Source organism: Asterias amurensis, chromosome 16, assembly GCF_032118995.1.
Source record: "Asterias amurensis chromosome 16, ASM3211899v1".
NCBI classification, from domain to species: Eukaryota; Metazoa; Echinodermata; class Asteroidea; order Forcipulatida; family Asteriidae; genus Asterias; species Asterias amurensis.
This window is the reverse complement of record NC_092663.1, coordinates 17,058,885-17,083,615: the sequence shown is the minus strand read 5'-3', so window position 1 is coordinate 17,083,615 and position 24,731 is coordinate 17,058,885. Positions and strand designations below refer to the sequence as shown.

At 43.1% G+C, this 24,731-nt stretch overlaps 1 protein-coding gene across 1 annotated transcript in view; it reads right to left on the bottom strand.

Moving 5' to 3' along the window:
- Positions 1–693: 693 nt before the first annotated feature.
- LOC139949233 (uncharacterized) overlaps positions 694–24,731 on the bottom strand; it is a 68,773-nt gene continuing 44,735 nt past the window's right edge. The window contains exons 34-61 of the mRNA XM_071947625.1: positions 24,537–24,668; positions 21,849–22,454; positions 20,958–21,413; positions 20,686–20,765; positions 20,540–20,574; positions 20,023–20,410; positions 17,802–17,913; positions 16,554–17,309; positions 16,123–16,226; positions 15,457–15,885; positions 13,536–13,671; positions 12,796–13,044; positions 12,452–12,625; positions 11,163–11,330; positions 10,301–10,544; positions 9,759–9,884; positions 9,278–9,439; positions 8,617–8,828; positions 7,873–8,043; positions 7,006–7,173; positions 5,992–6,119; positions 5,405–5,583; positions 4,984–5,030; positions 4,091–4,264; positions 3,389–3,708; positions 2,944–3,001; positions 2,156–2,437; positions 694–1,639 (exon numbers count right to left, since the gene is read on the bottom strand). Coding sequence (XP_071803726.1) covers positions 1,611–1,639; positions 2,156–2,437; positions 2,944–3,001; positions 3,389–3,708; positions 4,091–4,264; positions 4,984–5,030; positions 5,405–5,583; positions 5,992–6,119; positions 7,006–7,173; positions 7,873–8,043; positions 8,617–8,828; positions 9,278–9,439; positions 9,759–9,884; positions 10,301–10,544; positions 11,163–11,330; positions 12,452–12,625; positions 12,796–13,044; positions 13,536–13,671; positions 15,457–15,885; positions 16,123–16,226; positions 16,554–17,309; positions 17,802–17,913; positions 20,023–20,410; positions 20,540–20,574; positions 20,686–20,765; positions 20,958–21,413; positions 21,849–22,454; positions 24,537–24,668 — 6,125 coding nt within the window. The 3' untranslated portion in view covers positions 694–1,610. The remainder of the gene's footprint in view (positions 1,640–2,155; positions 2,438–2,943; positions 3,002–3,388; positions 3,709–4,090; positions 4,265–4,983; positions 5,031–5,404; positions 5,584–5,991; positions 6,120–7,005; positions 7,174–7,872; positions 8,044–8,616; positions 8,829–9,277; positions 9,440–9,758; positions 9,885–10,300; positions 10,545–11,162; positions 11,331–12,451; positions 12,626–12,795; positions 13,045–13,535; positions 13,672–15,456; positions 15,886–16,122; positions 16,227–16,553; positions 17,310–17,801; positions 17,914–20,022; positions 20,411–20,539; positions 20,575–20,685; positions 20,766–20,957; positions 21,414–21,848; positions 22,455–24,536; positions 24,669–24,731) is intronic.

Sequence of the window (24,731 nt, the reverse complement as noted above, 5' to 3'; positions counted from 1 at the left end):
GACGACGTAGAAATATAAATATTTTTTCTCCGCAATTTTCTTTTACTCTTAAGAAGCATTAGGGAGACCCCAGAAACTTAATAAAAAAGTCATAAATATGACTTGTATCTCAGAATTATGAATAACATGAGTCATATACTATGAAAGATAATATGTCATAATCATGAGATTGACTAATTAAGTAAGTTTTATTAACTCAACTTTTTTTTCTGTCAATGCCTCCATAACCTCAACTACATGTAGCTAATGAAACCCAAAACAATTTACTCCCATCCCCTTAGCATTAAACAAAAATACTAATCTGTGTTGTTTATGAAGAATCCATCCAGCCATTGTGATTTGGTGGGTAGATATAAGACTCAAACAGGTCCCCAAAACTAAAGGGACAATAGGGTCCCAGTTGGGCGAAGGTTCCCAGTTGGAAAATGGGTGAAAACCAATTAAATTGGAGCCGTTGCCGAAAAAGGAAAAGTACAAACAAAATGGGATAACAGGAGGTCCCTGACTGCAAGCGTTAAAAAAGGGCATTATGGAAGAACTGGAATGTTATAAAGAGGAATACTTATCAAGTCTAAGATTATTAAAAAGTGTTATTTTACTCATAAAAAGAAGGCCCACAACTACAACAAACAACAAAATTAACACATCTTTCTTTGCAAATAAATTTATTATTATTGTTACATAAACCTAATTTATATTTTTAGCAACAGTTCAATCGTTAAGTACAAACAACAACCAAACAATTTTTATTCATTAAAACTGACTTTTGCAAAAAAAATATTTAATGGCCTGAACTTTCGACGCGAGCAGAGTCTTTCTCGCAGGCTAAATTGACTTTTATTAGACTGTAGTACGAATCTGTGAATACTCGGCTGGTGAATTACAAGTGATATAGAATAATTTAACAAATGATGACTTGCTTTGGCAAATCACTGGAGACTGACCCAAAATTAAAGAGTTTGATTTTGATATTAATGAGAAATAGAAATAGCTGTTGCAAACTGTGGTACAAATGCAAAAAAAAGTAAATGGCAACATGACATGGCAAGCAGAGTCTTTCTCGCAGGCTAAATTGACTTTTATTAGATTGTAGTACGAATCTGTGAATACTCGGCTGGTGAATTACAAGTGATATAGAATAATTTAACAAATGATGACTTGCTTTGGCAAATCACTGGAGACTGACCCAAAATTAAAGAGTTTGATTTTGATATTAATGAGAAATAGAAATAGCTGTTGCAAACTGTGGTACAAATGCAAAAAAAAGTAAATGGCAACATGACAAAATAATTTTTTGGCTGTAACAAATACTGATGATAAGTGCAGAAAGGAACAACTTTGAAAAGAATGTGTCTACGTTAATTTAGTAATATTAATGATCAGAAATTATTAACAAAGACAATAAATTACCTTTTTATTGCACAATATTGGAATGAAAAGCATTTGGAATAACTGGAATAAACCCATACAATTAGCCCCCCAAAAATGTGAGCAAAAATACATTATTAATAAATTAAAAAGTAATTATAGAGTAATTCTAGGTTTCTAAGGTTCTTAAAGTCCATAGTCGGTTCATTAAGTCTTCATTCATTGCCATGGTAACTCTTCCCTCAAGATATTGGAGAACTGGTTGTCTCATCTGTATAAAGAATTACAAAAAAGGGGAAATATATTACACACTTTTTCTTTAATGTCTGCAAATAGCAAAGAAATCGAGGAAAAAACATCTCAATAAGAACCGTCGATTTCACCAAACTCTTCCTAACTTAGGATTAATTAAGCTTAGGACCTAGTACGTGTAAAGTCCTATAACCATAGCAGTTAGGACGAATTGAACCCATCCTCGAGATAGGATCAATCCTAGCGTTTCATAAAAACGGCTGCAAGGCCCAATTTTAATGACTCTGCTTCCCTTAACAAAAGAGTCAGGGCAGACAGACAAATTGAATTGAAGCTGACTGTCCTCTACATGTATCGCTTATCTTTTTTCCATTACCATTTTTTGCTTATCATTCATTTTTCCCTGCATATTAGTAACAATGTTAACACTCTAAGTATCTTAAATTTGTAACAATCGCTGTTTGTTGGTATGTAATGCTTACATTTGTTTGTCGTTACCAATATTAAAATGTCTTTGCTAAAAATAAATTCTCACCTTGCACTGAGCACAGAGCCGTCTTACATCCACAATGTGAGATCTTAGCAAGAGGGGCAAGAGTCGTAGTTCCATCAGGACACATCAGCGTTATCATCTCTACCGATTCTACCTCACCATGGCAACAGCTACATTCTTGTTGTATATAAGGCTCCAGGAGTAGGACATGTGACCGAGAGCGGCAATGGCCATCACATGATGAAACGTTGACGTTGAGTGCTACACAGCCGAGAGTGTTTGTGACACTACGAAGCTCATGAACCAAACTGCATACATCTGGTTCTGTTGCAAGTCAAAATTAAGAAAATAGATTTAGCTGTTGCAGGCTGGTTACCAACCAAAAGGACCGATGGTATAAATGCAAAAAATAGTTAATGGCCTGACGTTTCGACCCTAGCCGAGTCTTTCCTGAAGGCTAAATGACAACACAACAGACATGAACAGGTACGAAGTGTAACATAAGCAGTGAAGTGAAATACATGAACAGAGAGAGAGAGAGAGTCAGAAAGGAAAAAAAAAAAAAATTAAGACAGAATCGGTGAAGAGCCATGCTTTTTTGTTAAATTTGATGTTGGCTCTGAATAGAGCTGGTGTGGTCTCGGTGTTTCAAACTCTAATCGTCTTCAGGATTTTTCATTTTTTCAACTTTCACTGTTTGTTTCCACTTACACTTATTTTCTTAAACAATGTGAACTTGTTCTAGGAGCCTCTCATATGACATCAGCTATGAACCTTAATGTAGATTGTGAGATTAAAAAAGAACAGGTGTAAAACATAAAACTACTCACCAGAAACCTTTCTGCAAACTGGACAGCACTGGCCTTCCTCGAACACTGGTGCATAACTCTGAAAACACGCACCAAAAATATGTTAAATGTGAAACATAAAAGTGTTGGTAAATTATCACTCTAGTTAGTTTTTCTATCCTCACCAAAAATATAATAAGCCTTTTTGAGATGTGGCGGACACCATGCAACAACACTATTAGGTTGTGGTACACTCCTATCACGTCCACCATACCTCAAAAAGGCTTATTAAGTTTACCTAGTCAGTTGTCCTTGTGGTTTACTACTTGAAAGTAGAGGAGATAAGAAATGCTCATTTAAATTTAACTCTCCTCTAAATGCAAGTCCACCTTTAAATTGAATTGTGTTTTTTTAGAAAAATCCTTTGTCAGTTTCCAAACTTTCATGATTGAAAGTGGTTGTAAAACATTCTGGAAGTTCAACTCACTGCAGGGCAGTTGAAAGTCTCACAGTCGTCGTTACAAACTGCCTCTCCATTCACACAGGAGCAAATACTGCATTCATCCTGCATCCAGACATCGTCATGGTGATGCATCTCACCATTGTCATCCCAACATTCACAGCTAACGGGGAGTACACAGCTACCGGTTCTGTCTCGGTAGTAGCCTGGCTTACAGGTGCAGGACTCATGTGGGTCTTCGTTGCAGGTCATTGGCTCATTTGTGACTGTGAGGGCGCTGTGGAGGTCACTACAGGTTGAGGAGCAGTTGGTGGCTTGTAGACTCCATACTTCGTTGTAGTCACAAGCTGTGAAAATAAAGATAATTCCTGATGTGTTAAAGGATTGACTTTAGTGCCCTGGTCATTGGGCCAACAACAATTCTGTAATCTTTCTCAGCTCAGTGGGAAGTATACAGCCCTGGGCTGCTGTGACGTTCCAAAGCCTTTTAAAAAACAATATTAACCTCTATCCTTGCAGGTACCAATTTATATCTTTGGGTGAAGAGAAGCAGGTTTAGAATAGCAGGACACAAGTGTCATGACCAGGATTTGAACCCGCACTCTGATGACTTAACCACCAGAACTAAAATTTGATGTTCTTGACCACTGGGTTGAAAATAACCTTCTTAAAAAGACTTACAAGAGAAATAACTAACTAACTAAAAGAAGTAATATTTGTTTTACTTACGGCAGTCTTCCAAATTACAGTCTTTATATTCTTCATCATCTCCTTCACATTGTAATCCACCATAAGCAGCTTCAGGGTTATTAGGGTAGCGATACCTGACCTTTCCACTTTGACCTCTACCACAAGATACTGAACATTCTGACCACTCAGTCCACTCACTCCAGCCACAGTCCACTGAAAGTTATCCATATAAATAATATTTAAGTTTATATAGCGCTTTTTCACTCCCGAATGGGTGTCTCAAAGCGCTTCAAATTATTACCCCTTAATTCACTCCTTAAACCATCTCAGCTCCCTGGGGAGTATACAGCCTCGTGCAACAAATGCGCTACTCGGCTAAATCAATCACAATAACCATCTCTGCCCTCACAGGTCCCCATTTACCCCTGGGTGGAGAGAAGCAATAATAGTTAAGTGTCTTGCTCAGGGACAAGTGTCACGACCGGGATTCGAACCCACACACTGCTGAACAGAATCAGCAGAGCTTGAATTCGGTGCTCTTAACCGCTCGGCCACGACACCCCATGGTGTATAAAGATTTATTTGAATTAAAATGAGAAAATAAAATTAGCTGTTGCAAACTGCCAACCAAAGGGACCTATATGTAGTATAAATGCAAAAGTAACTGATGGCTCAACCCTAGCAGAGTCTTTCTCGATTTTTGTAAAATGATCAACAACAATCAAAATGCATACACAAAAATTACTTAAAGATTGAAATCTAAAACTCCTCTTTTTTCAGAAAACATTTTTGGGAAATATCTCAAAGGAAAATGACTTTTTGTTTCTTTTAGTTTGTGACTTTTCAAACTGAAAATGATTTTCTTTGCTAGTTGCACTTTTAATAAAATCTAGTGACAGCTGAGTAACAAGCAGATGCCTCTAATAACGTACCTTTACAATCAAGATCTGTGCAGACAAAAGAACCACTCATACAAGTGCTGCAAGGTGGAAAATAGAAGCAAATGCAAAGATTATGAAGGTTATTATCTTTGAATTGAATTGAAGGGCACACTAATTGGACTGGGTTTTCATTCCCTAATTGATTGAATTAAGAAATGTTTTTTGTTTTCTCCCTAAGTCTAAAACTAGAACTTATTTTCGCGAATCATAGATTTCACAACCAGAATAAATAGAATTCCCAAAAATCTACTCTGCGGTAGTGGAAATAAATCAAGACAATTTCTCAAAGAACATAATCTACCCAGCAAGTACAGATACACATGATGTTACCGCAATATACATTGATACCTCACTATGGAATGCCTCAAAACTAATACAGAATTTATAGATACAAAATTTTAAAATTACTCACCAGTTATTGCACTGGCTGTAGAAAGTCGCACCAGGTTGATACTGTACAGATCCATCCAGTAATTGTTGCATTTCAATCTCATCAGGTATCACAATGGACTCTTGATCGAGGCCTAGTATACTTGCGTCTAGTAAACAGCGACATTCTGGTTGGTAAACACACTGACCATCTTGTAAAACCTTCAACAGGAAATAAAATATAATTCATTGTGCTGACATTTTGCCTGTAAAAATACCACTGTGTATTGCTATTACTTCTTAGCCAGACTCATGTTGTCTTAGAAACGTCCAATAACTGAAAAGAAAACCCCAAAACCTATTTTAACTTTGGAAAAGATATGTGTTTATGGCTTGATGCAAGTTAACTTCAAATGTAAAACTTTGCAGAATCACACCAACCTAACTAAAGCAAAGCTTTTGGAGTTGTTTTAGTTAATTTTTTTTTTTTTTTTTAAGTTAACACCTTTTGCTTGTCAAACGTCCCACCAATGCAGAAATGTTTTTATTTGTTTGCTGTTCTTGTTTTGTTGTATTTTGGGGTGCTGTTGTCGGAGGGAGGGGGTGTTATGTCGATTTTTGAGAACGTACCATATTTTCAGGGCAATGACATCCATGAGTGCAATTGAATGCCACACATTCTGCTCCATTATGTAGATCTGAGCAGGTGCTAGGGCACCTGTTAGCGCACTCATCTTCAACCAGACCATCAGCACAAACTGCAAGAAAAGAAGAAGACATTCTGTCAAAACTCGGACAAGATATTGGTTTGGTTTAAAGGGATTGTATTTATTTGGTCGTTGAAACACACTGTTTCAATCTTATATTGTTGTAGACCTACCATAACACTAGCCTGCGGAAATTTCATTTCAAAAGGTGGTAGTTTTTTTATTATTTTTTATTGGCAACAATCTGGAGCGGTTATGTTAACGCAGGAATAATAATCTGCAATAAGCCTTTTTGAGGTATGGCGGACACAATGCTACAACACTGTGGTAAATTTGTGCGTATTGACCATAAAAATAGAAAGTATGTTATTCAGTGAAGTGCACATTTTAGGCGACGCAACGTTTACACGTAAACCTAATGACCACCAACATGGTGAGCGTGGCATCAGTCGCGGCGTGTGACGCGCGCGTATCACTTCCGCCATACCTCAAAAAGGCTTTTTGAAAAACACTACAAATAATGTAAGAGAAACATTCCTGCAGTAACGCTTCTCAGAATAAATTTTTTGAAAAGTGATATACCACAACCGCAGTAATTTGAAGTGAAAAGTTTCTCAAAATGCTCTGTATTATCCAAAGCTACTGCTCTTCTTACCAAGTAAGTTGTTTTTATTGTCATTAATTTTCAGAGTCAATACCAAATACAAACCCTTTAATGTAGATTAAACCAAATTTATTTGTTTATTTATTTATTAAAAAGATTTATATAGCGCACTTCCAAAATAGACCAATGCGCTTTACAATTAAAAACAAATTCAAACACAATAGAAAGCAAAAAGCACACACTCAAAAAGCACAAAAACAGCGCACTAAAGAATTATATAAAATACTAGCAAAATATAAAACCTATAGATATGAGAAGGAATGTCTTACATACCAGTACAAGGCTCAACACCACACTGTATCGTCTCTACTAAAGCTCCTTCACATTTCTCTCCTCCGTATTGAGCTGGCACGGTGATGTTACGGAACCTCTGTGATGTACCTCCGTCACAAGACGCTGAACAAGAATTCCATTCAGACCACTCATTGAGCTCGCAGTCAACTGAAACAGAAAATAATTAATTAAGTGTAGGTTTGAAATAATGAAGTGTGGGTTTGAATCCCGGTCGTGACACTTGTGTCCCTGAGCAATAAACTTTACTGTAGTTGTTTCTCTTGCGAGAGTAGAGGGTTGATATTTTGTATGAAAAAGCCTTTGGAGCACGATGGCAGCTCAGGGCTGTATGCTCCCCAGGGAGCTGACAAAGAGTTATGAAATGTTACTGGCCCAATGACCAGGGCACTAATGTAAAGCATATTGATATAGTTTTTGTGAAATGCGTTTTAAAAAAATTGTTATTATTAATTAAATTGTTAGCAGAATGCCCTCCAAAGAAGCTCAATCAAAAAGTACCCTTAAACTACCAGTGTCAAGCTTTCTCCTAAAGACGAGCAGAGTCTACTGTTTGAAACATCGTGACCACTTACTTTACACTGGCAAAACAACAAACTACATTAGATGTTATTAAAAGATACATTCCATAAATAAATCTATCACTGAGGAAATAAAAGTATACACAAATTAACATAGTTGTATAAAATACCAAGGCAGTGAGTGGCAAGGAGGAACATGTGAGCTTATGTCAATTATCCAATGAAATCATTGGGCCTGTAATACCAGTGCCTGTCATTATCATTGTGAATAAAGACAAGGGACCAGTCTACATTACATACAGAAATAAAGGTAGAAAGCGTGATTTACCTGGACATGGGTCTGTATTACATCCAGCCTCCTCAGAGTCAACTCCTTCACACTCTCTACCTCCATACTCGGCTGGAGGACAATCACAGACTCGAACTCGTTCCTGATATCCAGTGTTGCAATCTTCAGAGCAGTCAGTCCAAGATGCCCATGAGCACCATCCGCCAACAACTGCAAATAATCAGTCCAAACGGTTTCATCTTCATAATCAGTGTACTAAATATAATATCATCAGCTCAGGACTGTAAGGTCGATGGTGCAGTTTGTGTGGATTTATAAACTTGGTTTAAAAATACTTGGAGCTCCTCTGGTAAATCTAGTTTTCAAAGTATTTGTTTGGCACAAAGAAACAGCTGTGGTCTAAGTTAAAACTTTATTTGTTGACTTTGATTTTTTTTCTTTTAAAGTTTCAGGTTAATAAATACCCGATATTGGGTTGAAAAATTTTTTTTTACTAGATCAAAATTTCAACCTGTTTTAATAGAAGCCATTCAAACTGAATGACTTCCGACTGTCACCTTGAAAACAGGGAGACCGCTAACATTAGGAATAGAAAGCTCGGTTGTTGGAGCATCGACATGTTAATCCTAAGGTCACAGGTTCAAATCCCACTCTAGTAATTTTTCTTTGTTACTAATTAAAATTTACACCGTAAGTTTCCCTGGTGTTTTATTACTTGGTAAATAGATAACTGAAAGCAATTTTCTTGTCTTTCGGGGCAAACAAAATAAAATAACAACCAACCTGGGCAAGGGTCGACGTTGCACTCTTCCGTCTCCATACTCTCTCCTTCACATCCCGCTCCGCCATTACTAGGAGGTGGCATAGAGCAGGATCTTGACCTAACAGTAACTCCACCATTACATGATGCATTACATACAGACCATGGGGACCATGTGGACCAACCACCATCACAAATATTCTCAGTGCAGTTTACAGAGCTTCCAGTGCAGGTACTTTTTCAGGACAATGAAAAGAAAAATGCAAGGTGATCAAAACATTTAAGTATGGTAAAATTGTTGGAACAGCGCAAATACAGCATTTACAAGTAAAGTGAGTTTGGATTTGCACAAACATTACCAGTACCGTTTACAGAGCTTCCATCACAGGTACTGATTAAGGACAACAACAAGAAAAATGAAAAATGCAAGGAGATCAAATAATTTTAATATGATAAATTGTTTGGACAGCGCAAAATAACATATTTCCAAACACAGCATTTCAGGGCTAAGAGTCACTGCTGACAAACAAATCCAGCACCTCTACAAAGTCTTCCTGCTACAAAGAAAGTCCCCTAATACATGTTATACCTACCCCTCAGTTTAAAAAACACCCATCAGATGACAAGACCATGAAACAACATAAATATCACTGACACAACAATGAACTGACTTTTCAAACTTACCAAGTATTGCAAGTATCCTTCGAGACCAACTCTCCATCTTCAAAGGTCTTGTTACCATGGATACACCCAGAGGGACAGTCATCAATATTGCAGGTCTGTTCCTCCTGACTCTCTCCAACACACTCAAGCCCACCGTTTGATGCTAAAGGATTGTTTGCAGATCTAAGACAAACAAATAAATCAGATATTTGTAAAGGTAAGTAATAAACCAAAAGGGAAACTGACTGAGTAAATGATCAAACTTAAAATAATTTGTACACACATCGGTGTATGGGTAAAAACCAAAACTAATATTCGTTATCCCCGATGAAATTTAACATCTCTTATAATCATTGGCAGCTTTCTTACCAGGTACATTTCCTTTGTTTCTAAAGTGTTCTGAGCACAGGCAGAACAATGGACTTACCTGCCAGCTAGCTTCCGAAATGTCCCTCATTGGGAAAACAGCACACAATAAATGTTTGTGGTACTTAAAACTTACCTGAATCTCATCTGTGAACCAGAGCCACAGGTCTTAGAGCATGAAGTCCATCTTGACCATGAGGTCCAGCCACAGTCTACAGCACATGGGAGTTCATCACAACTATAACGGCCATTCAAACAGGTGCTGTGGATTTGAACCAAAAACAATCAATAAGCAAAAATTCATTAAATAACAAAATGCTAAAGCTCATTTTAGTCTCTGAAAAGGAGAAGTCAGTTGGTTGAGGGAGCCTCAGTGAAGTAAACATTTTCTGTTTTTTAGCAAACACATTATTAAATAAAATCAAATGTTACTATGTTGTAGTAATTGAACAATTTCTAGAGAACCAATATATCAAACAATCAGACTAAAAATAAATTTCATTGCAAAAAGCATATTTAAACACCATACTTTTTAAACACTGTCTTTTTCCAAACAGAAAAAAAAACAAACTCTGCAATCTGGGAGGTTCTACATGGTTTAAGTTTTATATTTTTATGATTCTGATCGATTAACTATAAAAGTTAAAAAATAACATCCCTTCTGGAAGTAAGACTCACCAGTTTTGACAATCTTCAGTTGTGACTGAACCAGGGGCGTGTCTGTACCCATCAGCATCCCAACAATCACACGTCCTTTGTAAGATGCACTCTCCATCCTGCTCTAACATATCATCAGGACAACGACATCCTGGCTCACATGACTCCTCAATACAGAGTGACCCTACTTGGAGGTCAGCACAGGTCGAAGGGCAACGTGTTGCACACACTTCATCATAGATACGACCTCCTTGACAGTTATTTTCTAAAACAGGAATTTTAAGGATAAGATTTAGACTTATAATGAAGCATCTTAAAGTTTGTTACTAGTATCCATCTTAGCATTATATTACTTTAACCTCAGGCCATATCTTAGTTGATGGCTCCGACAATAGCAATTAGCCTTTTTGAGACATGGTGGACACTATAGGAGTGCATTGTTTGGTTTGGGTGTATACAGACAAACTTACTCAAACCTAACAGTGTTGTAGCATTGTGTCAGCTATATCTCAAAAAGATCTACGGTCAGGGCCAGATTTCATGGCTCTGCTCACCGTAAGCAGAGAATCGGCGCTTATGGAAGCAGGGAATTCTGTGCTTACGGCTAGCGTATTTCACAGGTTAGCGGTAAATATTGGCTTCTTCACGTGCTTACTCAACGTTACTAGGCGTTCTAGGCTTACACAGCTAGCGCAGAAATTCGGCGCTTACGCGTAAGCGGGGAATCGTGATCGCAAGTGCAGAATTTGGCAGTAAGCAGAGCCATGAAACTGGGCCCAGGTTGTTGGAAACTGGTGTTTTCAACAAAATATTTCTTTGCAGCCAATGGCAATCACTGAAGCCAAAGTTGCTTGACTTGACATGGTCTTAAATAATATCTTACCACATTTCTGGGAGTTGCAGGCCTTGGTCTCTATTGGCACACCTTCGCACTCTTTACCTCCATTTTTAGGAGGTGGGTCACTGCAGTTACGATACCTGAAGGAAGTCCCACCATTACAGGTGACATCACAATCTGCCCAGGCACCCCATGGGCTCCAGTTACCATCAGCTAGGGGTCAGAGGTCATAAACAAGTTATAAAATAAAGAAGCAATTGTGCGCCAGTTGTCTGGCAATAATAATAAGAAGAAACGTTACTTAATATTACATAAACTGCATGCAACTGTAACTTCACCAAACAAGAGGAAATTATAAAACTTTAATGATTGTGCGCAGTTTTTTTAATTTTGAATAGTAACATTGAGATTAAACAAAGAGGAAATCAGCTGATCCTAGGAAAAGTTGCATTCCTGTATAAAGTGCATATCACCATAAGGTCCTTTTAAAGAGAGAAAGGCGTATGTAGAAAAAGGCAGAAATAGTTAAATTAACTGTGATAACATTGATTGATCAAACTTCGAAGAGATCATAAAGACCCTTTAAAAATAAAGAAGCAATCAAACGCTTTTGCTCTAAATATGATTAAATTTGATGAAATGTCGTAAACCAGGGGAAAAAATTGAGTTTGCAAATCTCAGAAAAAAAGGAAAAAAACCCTACACCATATTATTATTATTACTATTTTTAAATATGTATCAGATTAAGGTACCTCGAATATATTTTTTGTTGCTAATAACATACTGTCTTGGGTTAATCAAAGAAACAAACAAAAAGGCCCCCTCCCCCTCTCCCTCGATCCCCAACATGTTGGTTAGTAATAAATTCCTGATCAAAAGAGCCGAAAAAGAAATGAACAAACCAAAATTCTTCCTTTAAGAGTTCAAAATGGCCTGTCAGATGAATATTTCTAAACATATTGATAATGAAACTGTTTATATAAAACTGTTCATACTCCCAAAGAAGATCAAAGCATACTGATCCCAACATTAAGTTTTCAAAACCAACACTATTCAAAAAAGACTTCCCTGTTGTACTACCGCAAACCTCACCTATTGACCCATTTCACCTGACGTCATCATCAGAATATTCTTGGATGCGCCATTCTGGTGGGCAATGTCACTCTGTGCGCTATTCAGTGAGGTGCTCATTTAAGGCGAGGCAGCATTTACACGTAAACCTAGTGACCACCAAAATGGTGAGCATGGCACAGTCCCCGCACACACATGTCACACGCGGGGTCAATACACTTATAAAATGAAAATCCTACAGACATAAATTTAAGAGAACTTACTTGTACAAGGTTCTGTATTACAGAACTCTTCCTCGATGGACTCTGCGCTATTACAGTCCATACCACCATTCACTGATTGGATAAAACTACGATCACGTAACCTTTGACCTATACCACATGACACTGAGCAAGGGCTCCATTCTGTCCAGGGGTTCCATGAGCAGTCTACAGGCACTTTAAAAAAAAAATTGAGAATGTTTATTTTTTCAAAACATTTTGAAAAACATTAACAAGACATTTTACAAATCTTGAAGATTAAAATAAAGAAACAAAATAGCCCCTAGATTCCAAGCAGCTTTTGGGAACAGTAGTCTTAGCACTAGTAAATCTTTATAGTTGCTTACAAGGTGTGGTGAAGGACAGAGTGGTGAGAGCTGGTGTGGTGAGAGCTGGTGTGGTGAGAGCTGGTGTGGTGAGAGCTGGTGTGGTGAGAGCTGGTGTAGTGAGAGCTGGTGTGGTGAGAGCTGGTGTGGTGAGAGCTGGTGTGGTGAGAGCTGGTGTGATGAGAGCTGGTGTAGATGCTTCTGTAGGAGTGGCACTTGTCACAATCTGCTCTGTGGTTGTCTCAGCTTGGATGGTTGTTGTTGCATTTCCTTAAAAAAAAAAATCACCATTTGTAAGGCGCACTTTCCTGTAATTGATTAAAAGGCTTGGGTCTAATAGAACTTGAGTAAAATAAAATTCAAATTGCTGGAAAAGCATGCATGAACACTGTGTATTTAAATTTCTGCTGGAAAAGAGTGATGTTGTGCATTTTGTTTGAGGTTTTAAGAAGTAAATTCCAGAGTCTTCGTAATATGTTAGAAAAGGTAAAATGAATCAGTAAGCAAAAAATCAACGCATACGGAAGCAGGGAATTATGGCCTATGTCAACCATATTTTACGAGTAAGCCGGGATATTTGCTTGTGCCGTGTAAAACTAGACATACACAACTTAAACGCAGAAATTCTGCCCTTGTGTAAGCAAAGAATAGCACAAGATTGAGCAGTAAGCAGAACAGAGAAATTAGTGTCCATTATGAAAAAAAGTCTCATATTTAACTACAAACGGGCTCAGACTAGACAAATATCAGAAACTACTCACCACAATAATCTTCATCGGAGCAATCTCCACAGTCACATTCCTGATCACACGCCATCCCTCCGGAAACACAGGAACCATCCTGGCAGGTGAACTGTCCGCTGTAACAGGTGGCTACGACCACAAAAGGAGTGGTAGTCTCTAATGGTGAGTATGGTGTGGTGGTCATTCCTGGGACATATGGTGTACTGGTCACTCTTGGTACATATGGTGTGGTGGTCACTCCTGGTACATATGGTGTGGTGGTCACTACTGGTACATATGGTGTGGTGGTCACTCCTGGTACATATGGTGTGGTGGTCACTCCTGGTACATATGGTGTGGTGGTCACACCTGGTACATATGGTGTGGTGGTCACTCCTGGTACATATGGAGTGGTGGTCACACGTGGTACATATGGTGTGGTGGTCACTCCTGGTACATAGGGTGTGGTGGTCACTCCTGGTACATATGGTGTGGTGGTCACACCTGGTACATATGGTGTGGTGGTCACTCCTGGTACATATGGTGTGGTGGTCTCACCTGGTACATATGGTGTAGTGGTCACTCCTGGTACATATGGTGTGGTGGTCAATCCTGGTACATATGGTGTGGTGGTCACACCTGGTACATATGGTGTGGTGGTCACTCCTGGTACATATGGTGTGGTGGTCACACCTGGTACATATGGTGTGGTGGTCACTCCTGGTACATATGGTGTGGTGGTCACTCCTGGTACATATGGTGTGGTTGTCACTCCTGGTACATATGGTGTGGTGGACTCACCCTCTACATATGGTGTGGTGGTCTCACCTGGTACATATGGTGTGGTGGTCACTCCTGGTACATATGGTGTGGTGGTCACTCCTGGTACATATGGTGTGGTAGTCACTCCTGGTACATATGGTGTGGTGGTCACTCTTGGTACATATGGTGTGGTGGTCACTCCTGGTACATATGGTGTAGTGGTCACTCCTGGTAAATATGGTGTGGTAGTCAATCCGAGTACATATGGTGTGGTAGTCACTCCTTGTACATATGGTGTGGTGGACTCACCTGGTACATATGGTGTGGTGGTCACTCCTGGTACATATGGTGTGGTAGTCAATCCTCGTACATATGGTGTGGTAGTCACTCCTTGTACATATGGTGTGGTGGACTCACCTGGTACATATGGTGTAGTGGTCACTCCTGGTAAATATGGTGTGGTAGTCAATCCTCGTACATATGGTGTGGTAGTCACTCCTTGTACATATGGTGTGGTGGACTCACCTGGTACATATGGTGTAGTGGTCACTCTTGGTACATATGGTGTGGTGGTTACTCCTGGTGCATATGGTGTGGTAGTCACTCCTGGTACATATGGTGTGGTGGTCACTCCTGGTACATATGGTGTGGTGGTCACTCCTGGTACATATGGTGTAGTGGTCACTCCTGGTACAAATGGTGTGGTGGTCACTCCTGGTACATATGGTGTGGTGGTGACTCCTGGTACAAATGGTGTGGTGGTCTTACCCTCTACATATGGTGTGGTGGTCACTCCTGGTACATATGGTGTGGTGGTCACACCTGGTACATATGGTGTGGTGGTCACTCCTGGTACATATGGTGTGGTGGTCAATCCTGGTACATATGGTGTGGTGGTCACTCCTGGTACATATGGTGTGGTGGTCTCACCCTCTACATTTGGTGTGGTGGTCTCACCTGGGACATATGGTGTGGTGGTCACTCCTGGTAAATATGGTGTGGTGGTCACTCCTGGTACATATGGTGTGGTAGTCACTCCTCGTACATATGGTGTGGTGGTCACTCCTGGTACATATGGTGTGGTGGTCACTACTGGTACATATGGTGTGGTCGTCACTCCTGGTACATATGGTGTGGTGGTCACTCCTGGTACATATGGTGTAGTGGTCACTCCTGGTACATATGGTGTGGTGGTCACTCCTGGTACATATGGTGTGGTGGTCACTTCTGGTACATATGGTGTAGTGGTCACTCCTGGTACATATGGTGTGGTGGTCACTCCTGGTACATATGGTGTGGTAGTCACTCCTGGTACATATGGTGTGGTGGTCACACCTGGTACATATGGTGTGGTGGTCACTTCTGGTACATATGGTGTAGTGGTCACTCCTGGTACATATGGTGTGGTGGTCACTCCTGGTACATATGGTGTGGTAGTCACTCCTGGTACATATGGTGTGGTGGTCACACCTGGTACATATGGTGTGGTGGTCTCACCTGGTACATATGGTGTAGTGGTCACTCCTGGTACATATGGTGTGGTGGTCACTCCTGGTACATATGGTGTGGTAGTCACTCCTGGTACATATGGTGTGGTGGTCACACCTGGTACATATGGTGTGGTGGTCTCACCTGGTACATATGGTGTAGTGGTCACTCCTGGTACATATGGTGTGGTGGTCAATCCTGGTACATATGGTGTGGTGGTCACTCCTGGTACATATGGTGTGGTAACTTCTGGTACATATGTAGTTGTTCTGTAAAACAGTCCAGTTGGAAGCACTGTGTATTCAGTATTACTTTTTACTGCAGAAGTTGTACTCATTTTTGTGGTCATTTCAGGAACATATGGTGTGGTTGTCACTCCTGGTACATATGGAGTGGTCACTGCTGGCACATATGGTGTGGTGGTCTCACCCTCTACATATGGTGTGGCGGTCACCCCTGGTACATATGGTGTGGTTGTCACTCCTGGTACATATGGTGTGGTGGTCTCACCCTCTACATATGGTGTGGTGGTAACTCCTGGTACATATGGTGTGGTGGTCACACCTGGTACATATGGTGTGGTGGTCATTTCTGGTACATATGGTGTGGTGGTCACTCCGTGTACATATGGTGTGGTGGTCACTCCTGGTACATATGGTGTGGTGGTTACACCTGGTACATATGGTGTGGTGGTCATTCCTGGTACATATGGTGTGGTGGTCAATCCTGGAACGTATGGTGTGGTGGTCTCACCTGGTACATATGGTGTGGTGGTCTCACCCTCTACATATGGTGTGGTGGTCTCACCTGGTACATATGGTGTGGTGGTCACTCCTGGTACATATGGTGTGGTGGTCACTCCTGGTACATATGGTGTGGTAGTCACTCCTGGTACATATGGTGTGGTGGTCACTCCTGGTACATATGGTGTGGTGCTCACTCCTGGTACATATGGTGTAGTGGTCACACCTGGTACATATGGTGTGGTGGTCACTCCTGGTACATATGGTGTGGTGGTCACTCCTGGTACATATGGTGTGGTGCTCACTCCTGGTACATATGGTGTAGTGGTCACTCCTGGTACATATGGTGTGGTGGTCACTCCTGGTACATATGGTGTGGTGCTCACTCCTGGTACATATGGTGTAGTGGTCACACCTGGTACATATGGTGTGGTGGTCACTCCTGGTACATATGGTGTGGTGGTCACTCCTGGTACATATGGTGTAGTGGTCACACCTGGTACATATGGTGTGGTGGTCTCTCCTGGTACATATGGTGTGGTGGTGACTCCTGGTACAAATGGTGTGGTGATCTTACCCTCTACATATGGTGTGGTGGTCACTCCTGGTACATATGGTGTGGTGGTCACACCTGGTACATATGGTGTGGTGGTCACTCCTGGTAAATATGGTGTGGTGGTCAATCCTGGTACATATGGTGTGGTGGTCACTCCTGGTACATATGGTGTGGTGGTCTCACCCTCTACATATGGTGTGGTGGTCTCACCTGGTACATATGGTGTGGTGGTCACTCCTGGTACATATGGTGTAGTGGTCAATCCTGATACATATGGTGTGGTAGTCACTCCTGGTACATATGGTGTGGTGGTCACTCCTGGTACATATGGTGTAGTGGTCACTCCTGGTACATACGGTGTGGTCGTCAGTCCTGGTACATATGGTGTGGTGGTCACACCTGGTACATATGGTGTGGTGGTCACTCCTGGTACATATGGTGTGGTGGTCTCACCTGGTACATATGGTGTAGTGGTCACTCCTGGTACATATGGTGTGGTGGTCAATCCTGGTACATATGGTGTGGTGGTCAATCCTGGTACATATGGTGTGGTGGTCACTCCTGGTACATATGGTGTGGTGGTCACACCTGGTACATATGGTGTGGTGGTCACTCCTGGTACATATGGTGTGGTGGTCACTCCTGGTACATATGGTGTGGTGGTCACTCCTGGTACATATGGTGTGGTAACTTCTGGTACATATGTAGTTGTTCTGTAGAACAGTCCAGTTGGAAGCACTGTGTATTCAGTATTACTTTTTACTGCAGAAGTTGTACTCATTTTTGTGGTCATTTCAGGAACATATGGTGTGGTTGTCACCCCTGGTACATATGGAGTGGTCACTGCTGGCACATATGGTGTGGTGGTCTCACCCTCTACATATGGTGTGGCGGTCACCCCTGGTACATATGGTGTGGTGGTCTCACCCTCTACATATGGTGTGGTGGTAACTCCTGGTACATATGGTGTGGTGGTCACACGTGGTACATATGGTGTGGTGGTCACTCCTGGTACATATGGTGTGGTGGTCACTCCGTGTACATATGGTGTGGTGGTCATTCCTGGTACATATGGTGTGGTGGTCACACCTAGTACATATGGTGTGGTGGTCACTCCTGGTACATATGGTGTGGTGGTCAATCCTGGAACGTATGGTGTGGTGGTCTCACCTGGTACATATGGTGTGGTGGTCTCACCCTCTACATATGGTGTGGTGGTCTCACCTGGTACATATGGTGTGGTGGTCACTCCTGGTACATATGGTGTGGTGGTCACTCCTGGTACATATGGTGTGGTAGTCACTCCTGGTACATATGGTGTGGTGGTCACTCCTGGTACATATGGTGTGGTGCTCACTCCTGGTACATATGGTGTAGTGGTCACACCTGGTACATATGGTGTGGTGGTCACTCCTGGTACATAGAGTGTGGTGGTGACTCCTGGTACAAATGGTGTGGTGATCTTACCCTCTACATATGGTGTGATGGTCACTCCTGGTACATATGGTGTGGTGGTCACACCTGCTACATATGGTGTGGTGGTCACTCCTGGTACATATGGTGTGGTGGTCAATCCTGGTACATATGGTGTGGTGGTCACTCCTGGTACATATGGTGTGGTGGTCTCACCTTCTACATATGGTGTGGTGGTCTCACCTGGTACATATGGTGTGGTGGTCACTCCTGGTACATATGGTGTAGTGGTCAATCCTGGTACATATGGTGTGGTAGTCACTCCTGGTACATATGGTGTGGTCGTCACTCCTGGTACATATGGTGTGGTGGTCACTGCTGGTACATATGGTGTAGTGGTCACTCCTGGTACATATGGTTTGGTCGTCATTCCTGGTACATATGGTGTGGTGGTCACACCTGGTACATATGTTGTGGTGGTCACTCCTGGTACATATGGTGTGGTGGTCAATCCTGGTACATATGGTGTGGTCGTCAGTCCTGGTACATATGGTGTGGTGGTCACACCTGGTACATATGTTGTGGTGGTCACTCCTGGTACATATGGTGTGGTGGTCTCACCTGGTACATATGGTGTAGTGGTCACTCCTGGTACATATGGTGTGGTGGTCAATCCTGGTACATAAGGTTTGGTGGTCAATCCTGGTACATATGGTGTGGTGGTCACCCCTGGTACATATGGTGTGGTTGTCACTCCTGGTACATATGGTGTGGTGGTCTCACCCTCTACATATGGTGTGGTGGTCACTCCTGGTACATATGGTGTGGTGGTCACTCCTGGTACATATGGTGTGGTGGTCACTCCTGGTACATATGGTGTGGTGGTCACACCTGGTACATTAGGTGTGGTGGTCACTCCTGGTACATATGGTGTGGTGGTCAATCCTGGAACGTATGGTGTGGTGGTCACTCCTGGTACATATGGTGTGGTGGTCAATCCTGGAACGTATGGTGTGGTGGTCACTCCTGGTACATATGGTGTGGTAGTCAATCCTGGTACATATGGTGTGGTGGTCACTCCTGGTACATATGGTGTGGTGGTCACTCCTGGTACATATGGTGTAGTGGTCACTCCTGGTACATATGGTGTGGTGGTCACTCCTGGTACATATGGTGTGGTGGTGACTCTTGGTACAAATGGTGTGGTGGTCTCACCCTCTACATATGGTGTGGTGGTCACTACTGGTACATATGGTGTGGTGGTCACACCTGGTACATATGGTGTGGTGGTCACTACTGGTACATATGGTGTGGTCGTCACTCCTGGTACATATGGTGTGGTGGTCACTCCTGGTACATATGGTGTAGTGGTCACTCCTGGTACATATGGTGTGGTGGTCACTCCTGGTACATATGGTGTGGTGGTCACTTCTGGTACATATGGTGTAGTGGTCACTCCTGGTACATATGGTGTGGTGGTCACTCCTGGTACATATGGTGTGGTAGTCACTCCTGGTACATATGGTGTGGTGGTCACACCTGGTACATATGGTGTGGTGGTCACTTCTGGTACATATGGTGTAGTGGTCACTCCTGGTACATATGGTGTGGTGGTCACTCCTGGTACATATGGTGTGGTAGTCACTCCTGGTACATATGGTGTGGTGGTCACACCTGGTACATATGGTGTGGTGGTCTCACCTGGTACATATGGTGTAGTGGTCACTCCTGGTACATATGGTGTGGTGGTCACTCCTGGTACATATGGTGTGGTAGTCACTCCTGGTACATATGGTGTGGTGGTCACACCTGGTACATATGGTGTGGTGGTCTCACCTGGTACATATGGTGTAGTGGTCACTCCTGGTACATATGGTGTGGTGGTCAATCCTGGTACATATGGTGTGGTGGTCACTCCTGGTACATATGGTGTGGTAACTTCTGGTACATATGTAGTTGTTCTGTAAAACAGTCCAGTTGGAAGCACTGTGTATTCAGTATTACTTTTTACTGCAGAAGTTGTACTCATTTTTGTGGTCATTTCAGGAACATATGGTGTGGTTGTCACTCCTGGTACATATGGAGTGGTCACTGCTGGCACATATGGTGTGGTGGTCTCACCCTCTACATATGGTGTGGCGGTCACCCCTGGTACATATGGTGTGGTTGTCACTCCTGGTACATATGGTGTGGTGGTCTCACCCTCTACATATGGTGTGGTGGTAACTCCTGGTACATATGGTGTGGTGGTCACACCTGGTACATATGGTGTGGTGGTCATTTCTGGTACATATGGTGTGGTGGTCACTCCGTGTACATATGGTGTGGTGGTCACTCCTGGTACATATGGTGTGGTGGTTACACCTGGTACATATGGTGTGGTGGTCATTCCTGGTACATATGGTGTGGTGGTCAATCCTGGAACGTATGGTGTGGTGGTCTCACCTGGTACATATGGTGTGGTGGTCTCACCCTCTACATATGGTGTGGTGGTCTCACCTGGTACATATGGTGTGGTGGTCACTCCTGGTACATATGGTGTGGTGGTCACTCCTGGTACATATGGTGTGGTAGTCACTCCTGGTACATATGGTGTGGTGGTCACTCCTGGTACATATGGTGTGGTGCTCACTCCTGGTACATATGGTGTAGTGGTCACACCTGGTACATATGGTGTGGTGGTCACTCCTGGTACATATGGTGTGGTGGTCACTCCTGGTACATATGGTGTGGTGCTCACTCCTGGTACATATGGTGTAGTGGTCACTCCTGGTACATATGGTGTGGTGGTCACTCCTGGTACATATGGTGTGGTGCTCACTCCTGGTACATATGGTGTAGTGGTCACACCTGGTACATATGGTGTGGTGGTCACTCCTGGTACATATGGTGTGGTGGTCACTCCTGGTACATATGGTGTAGTGGTCACACCTGGTACATATGGTGTGGTGGTCTCTCCTGGTACATATGGTGTGGTGGTGACTCCTGGTACAAATGGTGTGGTGATCTTACCCTCTACATATGGTGTGGTGGTCACTCCTGGTACATATGGTGTGGTGGTCACACCTGGTACATATGGTGTGGTGGTCACTCCTGGTAAATATGGTGTGGTGGTCAATCCTGGTACATATGGTGTGGTGGTCACTCCTGGTACATATGGTGTGGTGGTCTCACCCTCTACATATGGTGTGGTGGTCTCACCTGGTACATATGGTGTGGTGGTCACTCCTGGTACATATGGTGTAGTGGTCAATCCTGATACATATGGTGTGGTAGTCACTCCTGGTACATATGGTGTGGTGGTCACTCCTGGTACATATGGTGTAGTGGTCACTCCTGGTACATACGGTGTGGTCGTCAGTCCTGGTACATATGGTGTGGTGGTCACACCTGGTACATATGGTGTGGTGGTCACTCCTGGTACATATGGTGTGGTGGTCTCACCTGGTACATATGGTGTAGTGGTCACTCCTGGTACATATGGTGTGGTGGTCAATCCTGGTACATATGGTGTGGTGGTCAATCCTGGTACATATGGTGTGGTGGTCACTCCTGGTACATATGGTGTGGTGGTCACACCTGGTACATATGGTGTGGTGGTCACTCCTGGTACATATGGTGTGGTGGTCACTCCTGGTACATATGGTGTGGTGGTCACTCCTGGTACATATGGTGTGGTAACTTCTGGTACATATGTAGTTGTTCTGTAGAACAGTCCAGTTGGAAGCACTGTGTATTCAGTATTACTTTTTACTGCAGAAGTTGTACTCATTTTTGTGGTCATTTCAGGAACATATGGTGTGGTTGTCACCCCTGGTACATATGGAGTGGTCACTGCTGGCACATATGGTGTGGTGGTCTCACCCTCTACATATGGTGTGGCGGTCACCCCTGGTACATATGGTGTGGTGGTCTCACCCTCTACATATGGTGTGGTGGTAACTCCTGGTACATATGGTGTGGTGGTCACACGTGGTACATATGGTGTGGTGGTCACTCCTGGTACATATGGTGTGGTGGTCACTCCGTGTACATATGGTGTGGTGGTCATTCCTGGTACATATGGTGTGGTGGTCACACCTAGTACATATGGTGTGGTGGTCACTCCTGGTACATATGGTGTGGTGGTCAATCCTGGAACGTATGGTGTGGTGGTCTCACCTGGTACATATGGTGTGGTGGTCTCACCCTCTACATATGGTGTGGTGGTCTCACCTGGTACATATGGTGTGGTGGTCACTCCTGGTACATATGGTGTGGTGGTCACTCCTGGTACATATGGTGTGGTAGTCACTCCTGGTACATATGGTGTGGTGGTCACTCCTGGTACATATGGTGTGGTGCTCACTCCTGGTACATATGGTGTAGTGGTCACACCTGGTACATATGGTGTGGTGGTCACTCCTGGTACATAGAGTGTGGTGGTGACTCCTGGTACAAATGGTGTGGTGATCTTACCCTCTACATATGGTGTGATGGTCACTCCTGGTACATATGGTGTGGTGGTCACACCTGCTACATATGGTGTGGTGGTCACTCCTGGTACATATGGTGTGGTGGTCAATCCTGGTACATATGGTGTGGTGGTCACTCCTGGTACATATGGTGTGGTGGTCTCACCTTCTACATATGGTGTGGTGGTCTCACCTGGTACATATGGTGTGGTGGTCACTCCTGGTACATATGGTGTAGTGGTCAATCCTGGTACATATGGTGTGGTAGTCACTCCTGGTACATATGGTGTGGTCGTCACTCCTGGTACATATGGTGTGGTGGTCACTGCTGGTACATATGGTGTAGTGGTCACTCCTGGTACATATGGTTTGGTCGTCATTCCTGGTACATATGGTGTGGTGGTCACACCTGGTACATATGTTGTGGTGGTCACTCCTGGTACATATGGTGTGGTGGTCAATCCTGGTACATATGGTGTGGTCGTCAGTCCTGGTACATATGGTGTGGTGGTCACACCTGGTACATATGTTGTGGTGGTCACTCCTGGTACATATGGTGTGGTGGTCTCACCTGGTACATATGGTGTAGTGGTCACTCCTGGTACATATGGTGTGGTGGTCAATCCTGGTACATAAGGTTTGGTGGTCAATCCTGGTACATATGGTGTGGTGGTCACCCCTGGTACATATGGTGTGGTTGTCACTCCTGGTACATATGGTGTGGTGGTCTCACCCTCTACATATGGTGTGGTGGTCACTCCTGGTACATATGGTGTGGTGGTCACTCCTGGTACATATGGTGTGGTGGTCACTCCTGGTACATATGGTGTGGTGGTCACACCTGGTACATTAGGTGTGGTGGTCACTCCTGGTACATATGGTGTGGTGGTCAATCCTGGAACGTATGGTGTGGTGGTCACTCCTGGTACATATGGTGTGGTGGTCAATCCTGGAACGTATGGTGTGGTGGTCACTCCTGGTACATATGGTGTGGTAGTCAATCCTGGTACATATGGTGTGGTGGTCACTCCTGGTACATATGGTGTGGTGGTCACTCCTGGTACATATGGTGTAGTGGTCACTCCTGGTACATATGGTGTGGTGGTCACTCCTGGTACATATGGTGTGGTGGTGACTCTTGGTACAAATGGTGTGGTGGTCTCACCCTCTACATATGGTGTGGTGGTCACTACTGGTACATATGGTGTGGTGGTCACACCTGGTACATATGGTGTGGTGGTCACTCCTGGTACATATGGTGTGGTGGTCAATCCTAGTACATATGGTGTGGTGGTCACTCCTGGTACATATGGTGTGGTGGTCTCACCCTCTACATATGGTGTGGTGGTCTCACCTGGTACATATGGTGTGGTGGTCACTCCTGGTACATATGGTGTGGTGGTCACTCCTGGTACATATGGTGTGGTAGTCACTCCTCGTACATATGGTGTGGTGGTCACTCCTGGTACATATGGTGTGGTGGTCACTCCTGGTACATATGGTGTGGTCGTCACTCCTGGTACATATGGTGTGGTGGTCACTCCTGGTACATATGGTGTAGTGGTCACTCCTGGTACATATGGTGGGGTCGTCACTCCTGGTACATATGGTGTTGTGGTCACACCTGGTACATATGGTGTGGTGGTCACTCCTGGTACATATGGTGTGGTGGTCACTCCTGGTACATATGGTGTAGTGGTCACTCCTGGTACATATGTTGTGGTGGTCACTCCTGGTACATATGGTGTGGTGGTGACTCCTGGTACAAATGGTGTGGTGGTCTCACCCTCTACATATAGTGTGGTGGTCACTCCTGGTA